The 16,198-nt window shown below is 43.1% G+C and overlaps 1 protein-coding gene across 2 annotated transcripts in view; it reads left to right on the plus strand.

Moving 5' to 3' along the window:
* KHDRBS3 (KH RNA binding domain containing, signal transduction associated 3) overlaps positions 1-16,198 on the plus strand; it is a 129,659-nt gene that overhangs the window by 65,201 nt on the left and 48,260 nt on the right. For both annotated transcript variants that reach the window (XR_010025640.1, XM_063129920.1), the window contains exons 3-4: positions 3,203-3,319; positions 12,252-12,398. Coding sequence is in view for 1 of the 2 variants with exons in the window: in XM_063129920.1 (XP_062985990.1) it covers positions 3,203-3,319; positions 12,252-12,398 (264 nt within the window). In the remaining variant the exon portion in view is untranslated. The remainder of the gene's footprint in view (positions 1-3,202; positions 3,320-12,251; positions 12,399-16,198) is intronic.

Here is a 16,198-nt window from a genome sequence, read left to right on the forward strand (position 1 = left end):
TTTAAAGCAAAATTAGTGTAACCAGCATCTGAAATTGTATAAGGTGAATTTGTGTAAATGGGGTGGAGAACCTCTGGCCCATGAGCCAATTGAGGGGAGACATGATAGCACTCTTCAAATACTTATAAGGTTGTCACACAGAGGAGGGCCAGGATCTCTTCTCGATCCTCCCAGAGTGCAGGACACGGAATAATGGGCTCAAGTTACAGGAAGCCAGATTCCGGCTGGACATTAGGAAAAACTTTCTGACTGTTAGAGCAGTACGACAATGGAACCAGTTACCTAGGGAGGTTGTGGGCTCTCCCACACTAGAGGCCTTCAAGAGGCAGCTGGACAACCATCTGTCAGGGATGCTTTAGGGTGGATTCCTGCATTGAGCATGGGGTTGGACTCGATGGCCTTGTAGGCCCCTTCCAACTCTGCTATTCTATGATTCTAAGGTTCTAGGTGCAATCCTTGTTCTTTTCAGCTGAAATAGTCAGGTAGTTGATGATGGGGTCTCTCTAAGACCCTGGAGAGTTGCTAAGAATCACAGTAGACAATATCGACTAGATGGATAAATAGTCTGTCCTGGTATAAGGATGCTTCCTATGTTCTTAAAAGATGTTCAGAACTGCTTGATGAAATATGTCATTCATCTGTTCTATAATTGAGAATATGTGTTCAAACTATTTTAGGAAAAGTAACGCCAAACCAGGTTTTAAACTTTTTGTTACATAAAAAGTTTTTTCTGTAGGCCTCTTCCAACTTCTGTAGGCCCCTTCCAACTCTACTATTCTATGATTCTGTGAAATAGCTTCTTGCAGCTGTAGAGATTACTGGGCATCAGTGCAAGACAGAGAGAAAAATATGAGGGTTCTCATTATTGAATTTGAATATTTTGGAAGTCCTAAATCAAAGTTGAAGAAAACGCTTTAACCAGAATGTGTGACTGTTCCTCACTTGAAATATTTCCTTTCATATACTATTGTAGCACATGAATGACCAGTGTGCACTGCTAGGGCATTACTTGCAACAGGATTGTAACAGTCTCGCTTTGCTGCTGGTGGACGTGTGACATTTGGACACCGTATATGATCCACTACTGATTTGTAAATGATGGCCTCTGCTGCTACCTCTGTGGAAGGATGGAACTTCTGACATATGTCTCTCTTGGGCGCTTGGAAGAGTCTCCAACTGTCTCCTCAGCTGCTGCCTTGCCCCCCCCCCCCCCGTTGCCTATGCCCCACCTTTTTGAACCACAGTCCTGTCAACTGAGAGCTGGTGTCAGGCTCAGGTACAAATCTAATGCTTACAGCCTATCTTGGATTATGGCTGTGGACATTAAATTTATGAGTATAGTACATAGTTCTTTCAATATAAGTATCGACAATGACTTGTCTGCTCATTTGGATATTGGATTTCTTCGTGCCAATAGGGTGGTGTCCAATCTTACGCTGCAACGTTTTAAGTATTGAGATTATACCACTAGTATAATCCTCCTCTTCCTCCTAGTTGTAGTTCCCCTTTCAGGATGCTTATGTGGTTACTTCGGGCTGAAGATGGAATTAGAAGAAACACAGAAGATCCGTGATCAGGATCTCCTGCATTTTTAAAAACAAAAAACATTTTAATCGCACTTTTTTTCAGTAGAAGATCACCTAGGTGGCTAACGCTGTAAAAGAATTAAAATTTGAAAACGATAAGTAAAAAATAAATAAATGATAGATTACAGCAAGGAAAAAACAGCAAAGAAGCAGCTCAATAGCATCCAGTTCCTATCCAGCCCAAACTCTCACTGAAACAAACAAATCTTTGCTACTCTGAAAGGCAAGCAGTAACGAGGCCATGTGGGCCTCAGTTGGGAGAAATCTCCACAACTGAAAAGACCCTATCTCATCTGCCCATCTGCCATACTTCAGCCCTGGTTCTCCAAGTTTGTGTTTGAATAGAGACGTTCTTGTGAACATTCGTTGGCTCGTCATATGATGTCAGCTCCTTCCACTGTTCCCCCTCCTTTGCAACTCTATTTAAACACTTTGCAGGATTTTGTTTGGTTAAATAAAAAAGTAAGATGACTGAATAGAGAAGTGTACATGCTGCTCGATTTGATTTGATTTGATTTATTACATTTATATACCTCCCCATAGCCGAAGCTCTCTGGGCGGTTTACAAAAGTTAAAATGGGTGAGCGACTGCGGGAGGTTTGGGAGTAATTTTTGCATCCCCAACCTCTGTCCCCCCCACCTTGGGCACTGAAAAGTATTTAAAAAAGGGGGGGGAGTGGTGTCCCTAGTGGCTGTGGAATGCAGAAAGTGTCAAACTTAGCTTGCAAACAAGCGAATTTTGACCCTTTGGGTTTTCTGTAGCTGCTAAGGACACCTTCCCCCAAATGTTTTAATGAATGGGGTGGGGGACATGGCAGAGACCACATATTGCCCACCTCTGGTTTAAAACAACAACACCTTGTTTGTATCCCACTCGAAGCATGGACCAATTTTCAGCTTGCTGGTTTGTACATCTGGTCATGAAATTATCAAAGTTTAGAAAGAGTCATATTATGAGGGTTGGATCCTAAGAACCACAAGTAGAAGAGAGTTCCTGGAAGGGGAAAATTTCCCCCAAATCAGGGAGAGGCGTTTTGCACAAGCTCAGCCTTGTGCTCTACCAGCAGCCGCCTGCTCGGGACGGGGGTCCCCTTTCCATCGGAATAGATTTTTCAGGGGGCTGCAGGGGTGGAGGAAGGAACAGGAAAGCTTCCTTCCCCTCACAGTTCTTAGGATCCAAGCCTGTGTCTGTCCACCTCCCACCGAAATGCATGAAGCAAATGGAGTTGATTAATTCTATTTGGATTAGAGCTGTGGTCTTCCATGGATATTATCATTATTTTCAGGTTCCTACATTTCCACCCCTTTTTGCTTCTGTCAGTTCTGCTCTCATGCAGCTTTTTTCTGTCCCCAAACTTTTTACGGCAGTTATTGTTTGGTGTGAAATAACCACAGAAATTGTGGTAACTTGTTTTCCATGTCTGTTTCCCCCCACCCTTCTTTTTCAGTGGCTGTAAAATTTACAACCCAATATGCTTCTTTATTTTGCAGAAACAGCCAAATGCTGTTTTCAGCAACATTTTTCATACCTGGCAAGAATCTTAAGTCCCTCTTACAGCTCCTCAGCACTATGGGTACTTTTTTATTGCTTTTTTGTTGCTTATTTTGTCTTTCAGTTCAACTTTGTGGGGAAACTTTTGGGCCCACGTGGCAATTCTCTGAAGCGCTTGCAAGAAGAGACATTGACAAAAATGTCAATATTGGGAAAAGGATCCATGAGGGACAAAGCAAAGGTAAAATTGCTAGCTGAAGATCATTAGTGTGCACTGTACTGCTGTGTGTGTCTTTCTTTGCTGATCCTAGTGTAGTCTGGGGAGAGTCAAAGCAAACACAAATCAAGGTATATGTGTTACCTCCACCTCCTTTTGTATTCCGCACGCATACTGGCCCTCCTCCCATAGTGTGTTCCTATCTTCAGAGGGAAATCCCCAGTGGTTATGATAGCTTTATGGACCTAGACAACTGTATCCCCGGCTGGAATGGGGGTGGAGATGGTGGACTCCATAATCAACAGCCACCCTCCTTCTTTCCCTTGCTAATACCTAGTAATACAAAGTGTGTGATGTGATCTCACTGTGCTGTGGCTTCCGCATCCCTCCTCTGCTTCAATGGCTGCTGCTTTTGTGGGGTGAGGAGGGGGGCAAAGAACATTGCAACATGGTGATGTCCCATTGCATGCTTTAGTAGTGGGCATTACTGGGGGGGGATGTATCGTAAGAGCAGATGTGTGGGCTGCTGTTTTCAGTGGCAGATGTACATCTCCTTATGTCCAATGTGAGCCAGTGAAGTGGAGAGGCCAGGGCATTGCTCCTCTGAAATATTAAGGATGGGTAAAATAGGAGGCTCCTTGTAGGCCATTCACCCCAGCACCCATTTAGATGCAGGAAATTCATCCCCAGTAGATAGCCGCCTGGCAGATGTAAAAAGCACTGCTACAATCTAGCGTTGCTACAAAGCACTGTGCCAACTAATCTGTTTTTTAGGTGCCCAACGGTCATTGAAATCTGTTATCTACTGCCCCATACTACGCATATTAAAATGGGGCACTCTTAATTACTTGTGACACTCTCAAGTCTTGCCGCAGGGGTTGCTGGCTCTTCTCCACTCGCCGTACGCTGTGCTGCATTCCTCTTTGGTGGCCGTCCTTGCACTGCCTTCTGAAGCAAGCGTGCTAATAAAAGGACCCTCGCATTTCTCTTAATGTTGGATGTTGTGACTGATATCCAAGATGACTGTACATCCCATCTTAATAACTGATTATATTAAGGATAGGAGGGGAAGCAGCCCATGACATTTTTTTCCCATCTAGACCGCCATCAGCTTCAAGTCACAGGATTTTAAAAGCCATCAACAGCAAAAGTGTTTGCACATTTAATTAAAGACATAGTAGAGCACATGATTATCCTGTAATTGTATTATTTTTAATATGTTACCCTACACATACGTAAAGTTGTGCATGCATTTCTAATGTACATGTCTACAGGCATAACTGAATTTTCAAAAGGCATCTGAAAATCTCTGGTATTAACTTTTGGCATGTTCTCTCTATGGAGGCTTTTCTAGCTGGCATGTTCTCCGGAACTCTTAAGCTGAAAGAACATACTGAACCCTGATGGCAAGACATTCATTTCCACACTCATTCTGGAGGGACGTGCAGATAGACCAAGGAGCAAGATTAAAAAAAATAAAAATTGATTGATTTTGATTCAAGCTGACTAGATCCAAGGAGGGAGGAGGCAGCTAATCAGAGGAATTTCACAGAGACCTCTTCTATCCACAGACATTTCTAGTGTCAAGTTTTTCTCTTTACAAATAGAATAGCTATTGTTCCCCTGAGTCATGGTACCAAAAATGTGTAGCAGAACTGTGATACCCGGATTCAAACCAAGCAAGTTCCATCAGCCTGAAGTCAAATGAACCTCAGTCAGCAGGACAGGACAAGTTGCAGGGAGCGTATGGCAACAGATGTTTAGATCGATGGCCCACCCCATCTCAAAGGCTTAGGGTGGGTAAAACCTGCAAACACGTCCCCTCATTAAATCAGAATAATATTTCATGAATAGAATTGGAATTTCTCTGACTTCCCTGGATGGTGGCTGGGATTAAAGCGCTGTGCATACAGTTGGGTTCCTCCCCTCCCCCCCCATCATTTCCCCAGCAACTTCCTGAAAACCCTCATCCCCTTAAAAGTTGGGAGTGAAAACAAGAAACCTGCTGCTGCTACTGTCTTGCACAGCTGTTGGGGGCAAGCCCCTTTCTCAACTTATCATTGGAGAGGAGATTGGGGTTTATCTGTGTCAAGCTTCCAGGGTCCTCCAAACACCTTGGAAATGCAGTGCAATGCAGGAACAATCATCCCCACCACCACCATCTCCTGAAACAGATGCTCCGGGAGATGGTCTGGACCTAATCAGTCACATTGTGATTCAAGGTGGTTGGAGCCACTAGGAGACCACAGCACAAATGAGGGAAGGTCCTGAGCCCCCCTTCCCAGTTTCAGTCTCTTAGTGCCTCGGGTTGGTAAAGAGGCTGTCTAACTGACTTCACAGAGTTGCTTTTAATGTTAGGCTTGGCTCAAGTGACTTTGTCCATGTTAGCCAGTGATTATTATACCTTCAATGGGAATTCAAATGTGGGTGTACAGTATCCAAGCGCAGCACATTGCCTCTATTATCTTGGCCCCCGTCTTTACAGATGCACTTTGGTGCCATGAGGCACCTCGCGCCTGCACTTACTTTCCTTACCGACATCTGCACGGGAAGGAAGGCAAGTGCGAATTTTCCAGCCCTGCACCTCTGGAAAAGGGGAAAAAAAGGGGGTGGAGGGGAAGGAGAAGAATGAAGTGGTTCCTCCCCCCACTTTTTTTTAAAAAAAATTGTAATCCGTAACTGCGGAGCTCCGCAGTTACAGTTAATAATAACAAAAATAGTGAAGGGAAGGAATGAGGCAGCAGAGGAGGACACGACTGGGCGAACCACTTCTCCCTCTGGCTGCCCATTCCTCCCCCCCCCTTCTTTAAATTTTATAATCTGTATATGCAGAGCTCCACAGATACAATTAATCAAAACAAAAATGGGGAGGAACGAGCCAGCCAGAGGAGGACCCGAGAGGGACAGGGTGAACCACGTCTCCTCCCTCTGGCTGCCTGTTCCCACCCACCCCCGATTCTTTTTATTTTTCTTATCTGTATCTGCGGAGCTCCGCAGATATGGATAATAAACAAGGGAAGGGTTGAGGAATGGCCCATTCCTCCCCCACTCTCCCGCCACCATTTTATTTATTTTTACTTTTCCAGAGACGCGGGGACCACCCATGGCGACCAATCAGGGGGTGCCATGAGCTCCGCTGCCGAAAAAGTCAGGGTAAGTGGCCAACTTTTTTGGAGCGGAGTTTTCAGGGTTTACTCATGGAGTAAACGGAGATGACTTGCCACTACTGCGAAGCAACCATGGGGCAAACCCTTCGTGTAGATGTGCCCTTGGTTATCCCCGGTTTAGATAAAGGGTTTATAGAAACCTAGCATTAAATAAAGCAGTTATTTCTAGATCTCTGTAAAATAATGCAATATGAAAAAAAATATTTGTAGGTGAGTAATGAGAGCCAGTATATAGGCTAACACAAGGAGGGATGGCAACTACCTTACTTAATAAGCTAATGCTCATTTATCTTGAAAAGATGCACAGAACTTGGTGGTTACTGCTTAAAGGCTGATGGCTTTTAGAGCAGATGAGTAGGCATTGGTTGTGCATGATTATAATGATACACCAGCACAGGCTGTGCCAACAGAAATTCTAGCCTCCGAGCCTGGCTCTAACAGTAGTCAGAGTCAGCTGCTGTGAAGGCTGAGAGCCACTGGGCATAGTGTGTTGTATACACAAGGGTTTGAATACTTTGTTCTTTTAAATAATAATAATAATAATAATAATAATAATAATGAGGAGGAGGAGGAGGAGGAGGAGGAGGAGGAGTGTTCTGCACCAAGCTATATTATGTGACTTGGTAGTTTCTTGAAATGTGTATAGATCTTGCATAATTCTGCTCCTGGTTACAGGCAAGTAGAGACTCTGCCCCTTCTTGACAATTGGGAAGCAGGCTTAGTCTCTCCCCAGGCTTTGGAAATCTGACCAAGTACAGGCAAGGCTATGTGCACAATTTTAAGGGCTAGAAATATGTTTGGTTTAAAAAAATGAAAGCTAAGATTCTTAGGTTGCTGAGTTGTGGCCTTGCATTATGTGATTGTTGAAGCAGGGGTGAACAACTTGTGGCCCTCCAGATGCCTTGCTTTACAACCTCCAGCATCCCTCTTTAACTATGCTGGCTAGAGTTGATGGAAGTTGTAGGCCAAAATATCTAGAGGACTATGAGTTGCCCATCCCTCTAGCAGGTTCATGCTTGCACAGTAGCTGTATGGTTGCCCTAAAAACATAATGAGCTGCCGTTCAGATGATTAGTGGCAGTGCTAAGCTCTAGATCATGTTAAATCCTACTTTTATATGCATCTGCTAGAAGAGCTCCCCACTGGATTGATAGAAAATCCTAAGCAGAGCAAATGTTCATAAAATTATTTTATATCTAACACTGGTTTGTCACAAATGCAGACTGGGATGTCTAAATCCCACTTTGGTTGCTGGGCATTTCAACTAAAATGCATTTCAGTGATCTTTATGCTTAAAGGGCAACCAGGATGATCAGGGGTCTGGAAACAAAGCCCTATGAAGAGAGACTGAAAGAACTGGGCATGTTTAGCCTGGAGAAGAGAAGATTGAGGGGAGACATGACAGCACTCTTCAAAGACTTCAAAGGTTGTCACACAGAGGAGGGCCAGGATCTCTTCTCGATCCTCCCAGAGTGCAGGACACGGAATAACAGGCTCAAGTTAAAGGAAGCCAGATTCCAGCTGGACATCAGGAAAAAATTCCTGACTGTTAAAGCAGTACGACAATGGAATCAGTTACCTAGGGAGGTTGTGGGCTCTCCCACACTAGAGGCCTTCAAGAGGCAGCTGGACAACCATCTGTCAGGGATGTGTTAGGGTGGATTCCTGCATTGAGCAGGGGGTTGGACCCAATGGCCTTGTAGGCCCCTTCCAACTCTGCTATTCTATGATTCTATGATCTGCCGTATGTGCAAATGTAGTAGGTTTGCAATACTCCTTTTCAGTTTACTTGGCCATCACACATTAGCATGACTTTATTATATTTTTAATATGCAGTTTTGTCTTTGTATCTTGGATACTACTTTTAGATAATCTTGGGTCTTTCAGGATTGTTCACTAGAATATCTTTTCTCTCCCAGTACTTTGTTTAGTCTTAAATTATTCAGTAGATCGGGGCTTGTACTGATTCCCAAGGGAGATTATTAGAGTCTAACAGATCTCACCATTAAGAAATATTTTGTGATAGCTGGCTTAGATTTCTCCATTGTATGTTCCTTTCTTGCGGCTCCTAACCATTCTGCCTCTGGACCTCCCTAAATTACTCATAAGTAAAGAATTACCCTCATTTTTCAAGAGCCTACTTCATTATGTGCAAGTAAGACAACCTGCTGCTAAAACTCTTGAATACAAATCTTGATCCCGAAGGTTTTCCAGTTTTATGTCACAAATAGGAAAAGAAAGGCAAAAAAACAACAGTTAAAAGGGTAACTTTGAGGGAGGTTTTAATTTATATATATTTCTCTGTTTTTTATTACCAGCTTTGACAAGTTTCAGACAGCTAATTATGGTGTGTTAATTCCCCTGCTCTGGATTTGCTAATCAACTAATCAGATTGCTTTGCTTTTCCATCCAATTTAGGCAGTCTGTATGCTCCAAATTTTACAACAAAAAGATTAGTGCCAATAAGCTGGTACTGATTGTCATTCCTAAGTAACTCATAATTACGACACACCAAGAGCAAACATGAGTGCTTTTTAAAAGTCATTCAAACTTCTATTTGTGGACCTATTTGGAAAGAAAGGTGCTAGCATGAGAGTATTTTTAACACTTGCTAAGTAGAACAAGAAATATTGTTAAAAATATCTTAACATGGCACAGGAGTCGTTCAAAACAAACAGTGTGCTTTCTTGGATTAGCAGAAGTCGGAGAGCCATTCCATGGGGTGAAATCTGCTCTGTTCAGTATGTCTTAAGCCATCCATGGTCTTGTGCACAGGGCCATGATGGTTGGGGTCCAGCCCTGGGTCCCTCTGGAACATACTAAACCCCTACTTGGTACTTCCTCTTTTTTTGCTCTCTATATCCACCTGTTTTAGCACTAGTATGGAAAAAGTACAGACAGTACTTAATCTAATTCCCAGTAAGAAGTAAATCTATTCCTGCCTTCCAGTGTTCTTGCCAGTGAATGCAGTGAGATGATTGGTAAGACACTTAATAAAATAACTGAACCGGCCAATCGAGCTCTAGTGACCTGACAATGATTTCCATGATCACGGGAGAACCTTCCCCACCAGGTTCTGAGGTTGCTTATTTCCTCTCTTCCTTTGTATGAAGGATGAGATAGTCAGGAACAAGCGACCCTAACATGATTGCCAAGATCAACCCATCCCTAACCATGGGGTTGCCATCTTCATGATTCATCTGTGCTTACCTTTATGTGTTCCATAAGGGTCAGTAGCATCTGCTGTGTATCTCAGTTGCCAAGCAATCGAGGCAAGGAAAGGCCAGAAAAGAGGAACCAGAGTGGAAGTGAAGTATTTGGGAAAGTGTCATGATGAAAGTAAAAAGTTGGAGCAAGACTGGAAGCTGCCCGTTGAGGAAGAGTCAGCAATCTAGAAGAAAAATAGCAAAGGACTCCCCAGACCCATAGAGTAGGCAGTAGGGTTACCACCTTCTGATTTTTAAAATACTAGTTCCTTGAGTGAGACAAGGGGCAGAACTTGATAGGTTAGGGGGCGGGAGCCTAAAGAAGGAGCCATGAGGGATCTGGCAGATCACCTGGCTTGATGAGTTAGAACAGTGAAATACTTAGCTGGCTGGAATCTCTAGTGGGCAGTGAGGAAGAAGTTAAACTCCTTTCAGCTTCCATCTCATTTCAAGAAAACTGTAAGAATTTCTGAAGCTGTAATTTAAAAATACAGCATAGATTTAATCTTACTTTTCCACACAAACAACACACAGTCCCTGTGCACTTTCCATGAATATGGCAGCACCTAGCCTTTTTCAGTCAGAGCTCAGCCCCAAAGATTTTTTTTATAGGTTCAGCATATAGTTATCTACCAGCTGAATATCTAACATATTTCTAGATAAGCTTAAACATTGTTTTCTAGAGGCATGGAAGATTGAGCATGTTCACAAAGGTGGCTATCCCTTTGTGCAGCGGAGTTCGCTGTCCAGAGTTAGCTGTTAACCTTCCATGCCCCTAGAAATGTAGTCCAGATGTTTTGGACCACAAATTCCACAGTTCTTGACCATTGCCCATGCTGGCTGGGGCTGAAGGGACTTGCAGTCCAAAATGTCTACAGAGCACCACACTGCCTCCCTTATGAGGATACCAAAATGGCTCTGAATCCTACCACGGTTACGTGAGCAGTAGAGGAGAAAACACTGCATTGTTTCTCAAACAGTTTTATAGATAGACTGGGCGCTATAAAATCTTTGATTTGCTTATTAATTTGAGACAATTATTCTGAGTCGTCTTGATTCAATGCTGGACTTATTTGCATTGATGAGCATACCTCTTGGTCTCCCATTGAGTCCCCCTCTCAAGGGTCATGAAATGTAACATTGGCCAGGAGAATTGCCTTGCTGGATCAGACAGAGTTGAATCTAGCCCAGCATTCTTCTGCCAACAGCAGCTGTCCAAATGCATTGGGATTCTCCAAGTATGGCGCAGAAGTAATGGTCATACCTTGTTATTGCTGTATTGTGAGCATTTTGACCCCACTCTTCATCCCCATCTCTAAGGGGATCTCAAAGCCCCTTACATTCAATGAAAAACAAGACAGACCCCTTGTTTGTCTCCAATTCAGAGGTATACTGCTTCTATGCATGGAGGCTCCATTGAGCTATCATGTGAATTGGCCACTGATAAACCTATCCTCCATATCCGTAGCCATAACTCTGCATGTTTGAATTCAGTGAGTTAGTTACATCAGGTGATTCTGAGCTCAGCTTTCCTGGCATGAAAACTGTCCCGACTATCCATGCAATCTTGTGGATGTTTTTTCCTCATGCTCTGTATTTCATCAGTAGTGACTATTTTGCTAATTGTTGATTGAGATATATTGTGGACATTCACTATTGATTGCTGAATGTTGGGCTTGGCCTGAGAGATGGGTTACAAATCATTGCTTCACAAATTATGGATTATAGTGTATTGCTTTTCAAACGACGGTCCCCACACCACCACCCTTTGAAACACGCCTGTTGGCCCTGGCGCTCACTATATGTGCACTGCCCATACCAGTGGTGAACCAGGAATGTATAATTGCTTTAGACATCAGTATATACTTATATTGCATGCATTCCCCCCACCCCCACACACTGTAATTTATAATGTGTAAAATGGCCCTCAATGAAGTCCGTCGCCATCTGTAGTGAGAACATGGGTCCATCTAGTCCAGCACTCAGTTCACACAGTTGCCAACCAGCTGTCGACCAGGGACCCATACCCAGGACATGAGTGCAACAGCACCCTCCTACCCATGTTCCCCAGAGAAGGGTTGAAATACTCCGTTAAGGTGGCACATAAGCTGTACTGTTGAAACACTTCTTCAAACAGAAGGTCTTGTACTACCATCAAGCAACATGTCTGTACTTGAAGGTCTGTGAGCGCGGTAGGAACAAAGGAAGCTGTCTTATACCAAGGCAGACCACTGGGTCCATCTTGCTCAGTATTGTCTATACTGACTGACAGCAGCTCTCCAGGGTTTCAGACAGGAGTCTTTCCCTGCCTTAATGGAGATGTCAGGATTTTTGCATGCAAAGCATGTGCCCTTCCCTTGTCTAGAATAATTTAGGAGATAGTTTGGCAGGCCCGGGAACAGTATCTTGGAATGCTTTGATTTAACCATGAGGTGTCAATTCAAGCTGTAAGTTTGATTCCAGACACATTTTTATTATTTAAAATAAATAAAAAAATGAATTGTCTGTAAAATGAAAACTTTGCTTTTATGTTTTTCTAACCCATCTGATGATTCTCTATATATTACATTTCTGTCTTCCCAGGAAGAAGAGTTGAGGAAAAGTGGAGAAGCAAAGTACTTCCACCTAAACGATGACTTACATGTGTTAATTGAAGTGTTTGCCCCACCAGCAGAAGCATATGCCAGAATGGGACATGCACTGGAAGAAATTAAGAAGTTCCTCATCCCTGTTAGTACATATTGCAACCTTTTTTAATTTCAGTTGTTGTTCTACTGCCTCCGTTCTTTTTATAGGAGGACTTTTTTTTAGACTTACAGGTCAGAATATAAACTATAATCTTGAATACTCACTTGGCCAACACTAGTGAAAAAGGCATTGTGCTCCATTAAGATGTGACTGTTGGGCATGGCTTCCTTTCCTGACAAGAACATCATAAAGTCTTAAGCTCTGCCACTGGGAAGAATTCTGACATATGTTGTACTCTTTCACTCATGACTAAAAACACTACCTAGGTCAACTGGCCATCACCAAAGCCAAAGAGCAGAAGTTTATGTCTTGTATGAATAGAGACGAAGCAACTGCAAACAGATGTAGCCTATTTTGGTCCTCTGCCAGCGTCTTCTAACAAGTGGAAACATGTCCCTGGAATTCAGTGCACTGAATGTTTGTCATACTTAAGAGTAGACTCATTAAAATCAAAGGGGCTGAGTTAGTTAAGAGCAACTTAGGTTATATTGACTTTTTTATTATTATTTTTTATTTATTTAAGGATTTTTATGCCGCCATTCAGCCAAAAAAGGCTCTCATGGCGGCTTACAAAAGTATTTCTTGACACTCCCTGCCCACTGGCTTACAATCTAAAAGACATGACACAAAAGGAAAGGGGATTGGGAGGGAGGAGGAGGAGGGGGGAAAGGAAAGCAAATTCAGGCACTACAATCTTAGTTGGAAAGTTCAGCAGTTACAGTTGACAGCAGGAGGGAGGGGGCTCTCAGCTGGAGCTGGACCCAGGCACGGTGGAGAGGTGCCTGGCTGCTGCTTCCTCCCTCTCTGGTGGCCTCTGCAGTTACAGTTGGTAGCAGGAGGGAGGGGGCTCTCAGCTGGAACTGGACCCAGGCACGGTGGAGAGGTGCCTGGCTGCTGCTTCCTCCCTCACTGGTGGTCTCTGCAGAGACAGTTGGTAGCAGGAGGGAGGGGGCTCTCAGCTGGAACTGGACCCAGGCACGGTGGAGAGGTGCCTGGCTGCTGCTTCCTCCCTCACTGGTGGTCTCTGCAGAGACAGTTGGTAGCAGGAGGAAGGGGGCTCTCAGCTGGAGCTGGACCCAGGCACGGTGGAGAGGTGCCTGGCTGCTGCTTCCTCCCTCTCTGGTGGCCTCTGCAGAGAATGGGTCTACACAAAATATGAGTCTGGAACCTACTCATGGTGTAATGTTGGCTAGTTCATGGAAGGAAGCTTGATAAATGTTCATTTGCCATGACTGCAAATCTCCATGTACAGATGCTATCTATTATGGACCTCCTGAATGCCAGAGGCTGAGCTTGAGACTAATAGGGGAAAGGCCATCATCATATTCATGCCCGAACTGGCTGACTGCTTTGGAAACAGAGTGCTGGAATAGGTAGACCTTTCATCCAGCCCAGCAAGACCGTTCTTACGTCTGCAAAGTCAGCTGGGGCTTAATGTATAAGCTGAGAGGATCAATAAAGGACATCAATAAATGTATGCATAAAGAATTTGGGTTGCATCCAGACAGAGTCATGCTTAGCTCATTGAAGTCAGTGGTACTTAAAGTCGTAACTAATTTAACTTACTCTAATTATAATGATGTTCTCTAGGATTAATAGCAGAGATGCAAGTTTAAAACTGAAATCAGCAAACAAGAGTGACCCTTGAAAATTCTGCGTATAGTACTTTGTTTGAGTAGACAGTGCCCCTCAGCACTATTTGGGAGTTAAAAGCCACATCTCACATTACTGTAGCTATGGCCCTATCCATTTAGTGCCATAACATAATGATGTGGGATCAATGTGTTTAGGCTGAAACGGTGTCTTGCACAGCACTGCCCACATTTGGTGAAAAGGTGCCCACTTCATTGCATCAGGTGGCTCTCCTGTAATACTTTCACAGAAATGCAAGCAATTAAGTGTCCATGTGCATTAAAGCAATTCACTGAGTGTGGATTTATTACTTTCCCCCTCTTCCCAGTTCTCTTTACAATTAAATTCCCAGGGTGGCTTACATGATAAAACCAAACCAAAAATTAAAAAACCATAAAACGTAATAATTAAAGCAGTAGAAAACAGCCTTTTTTTAAAAAAAGCATTAAATCAGCTTAAATTAAACGTTTAAAATGCCTGGGTAAATAAAACGCACCAGGTGGAAGAGAAATAAAAGATGGCAGCAAGTGAGTTTCTTCAGTTTGATAATTTTATATTTACTTTTAAGTACTATTAAATATAAATATATTTACGCAAAGTATTAATATACAATCAAATGAAATTAAAACCTCTCCACAGTCCAACATGCCCTACAAAAATGCAACAGAACTATTGTTTACTAGAACATGGTGAACACATATCTCACCAATCTGAAACTGATGTCTTTTACTATATCTTCAGAGCTCCTCTCGTGGTGCAGCACATTGGGAAACCTTGGGAATTGATAGTTTGTTGCACATTTGCTCTTAGAGAGGAGCGCAACTCCAGGAGACTAGAACCTATGTCAGAAATGCACCGGTGACCCCCCACCCCTGCAGCTTAGTTGAGCCAGGGCCCCCACCTTGAAAACAAATGAGTTGCCCTCCTCCGAATCTACATTTCACTTGAATATGCATTACTGATTTGGTATCTTAATCATTTTTCTATTAGAACCTTGTACAGTGACTCGATCAGGAGAAGCAGGTACCACATTTTAAAGTAAGAGTAAACAGAAAAGGCTATGAGAATTGCCTCCCTACTTGCTACCAAATGAATAGCCAAATGAATAGCCAGAGAGCTTCGGCTATTGGGCGGTATAAAAATGTAATAAATAAAATAAATAAATCATGTAGCTGTATGCAGAAAAATGCAACAAATCCCGTTCATTTGGATTTTCTATTTTCTGAGTGCCTTAAGAGCTTTGCCCCTCTTTTTAAAAACTAAAATACATAATTTCAGATCAATAGAGGGCAATAACTCTTTTGCTAGCACAGCTGTCCTCCAAGGTCAACTGCAGTATTTGATGGTAGGTTTTTATAATTTTAGGAGACCAAGTGGAATCCAAGGCCATAGCTAGACCTAAGGTTTATCCCTGGATCATCCAGGGGTCAAAACTGTTCATCTAGGTGACACACAGGAGATCCAGTGCTCAGGCAGGGGCGAACCCTGGATGATCCCAGGATAAACCTTAGGTCTAGCTGTGGTCCAATACTATTGAGTTGTCGTGGTGTGTGTTTGCGAGACTGCGCCCTTTTACACCTAGTGAATTTGTGGAGGTCAGGTTGTGGCCAGTGAACACAATCCTAATTGCCCCCTGAATATGTGGATCCTGGGATAATTGTGCAAGGCCATGAACCCACTACCAGAATTTCTGGTAATTTTCGGTGTCGAGCCTTGGCTGCCATTTATTTGTAGCAATAAAATTCTTGGTTTGCACAGTTTTTGCTCATTTTTTTCCTTAAAACTAAATGTATAGTGATGCTAATGGAAAGTCAGGAAACTATTTAGAAGCCTTTGCTGTCTTCACCAACAACAGCAACCCCACAAGCCTTTGAAGATATTTGTCTAGAAAAATCCAGTCTGTTCTTCCAGTCGTTTGGTTAATGAACTATTTAAAGTCATGAAATCCTGTCAGGGTTGCTAATATTTTGAATAAAATCTCTTCAGTGGGAAAGGAAACGCACACAGAGCAAGGTTTGCAGTAAGATGAAAGAAGCTATATTGGACTCCGTCATCCCTGTTACTCTTTTACACAACGCTATCTAACTCAATTATAGAATCCCCTGGAATAGAAATTGAACTCTGAAGTGCTAACATTAGCTCACTTATCT

The sequence above is a fragment of the Elgaria multicarinata genome, chromosome 7 (assembly GCF_023053635.1).
Source record: "Elgaria multicarinata webbii isolate HBS135686 ecotype San Diego chromosome 7, rElgMul1.1.pri, whole genome shotgun sequence".
Taxonomy (NCBI): Eukaryota; Metazoa; Chordata; class Lepidosauria; order Squamata; family Anguidae; genus Elgaria; species Elgaria multicarinata.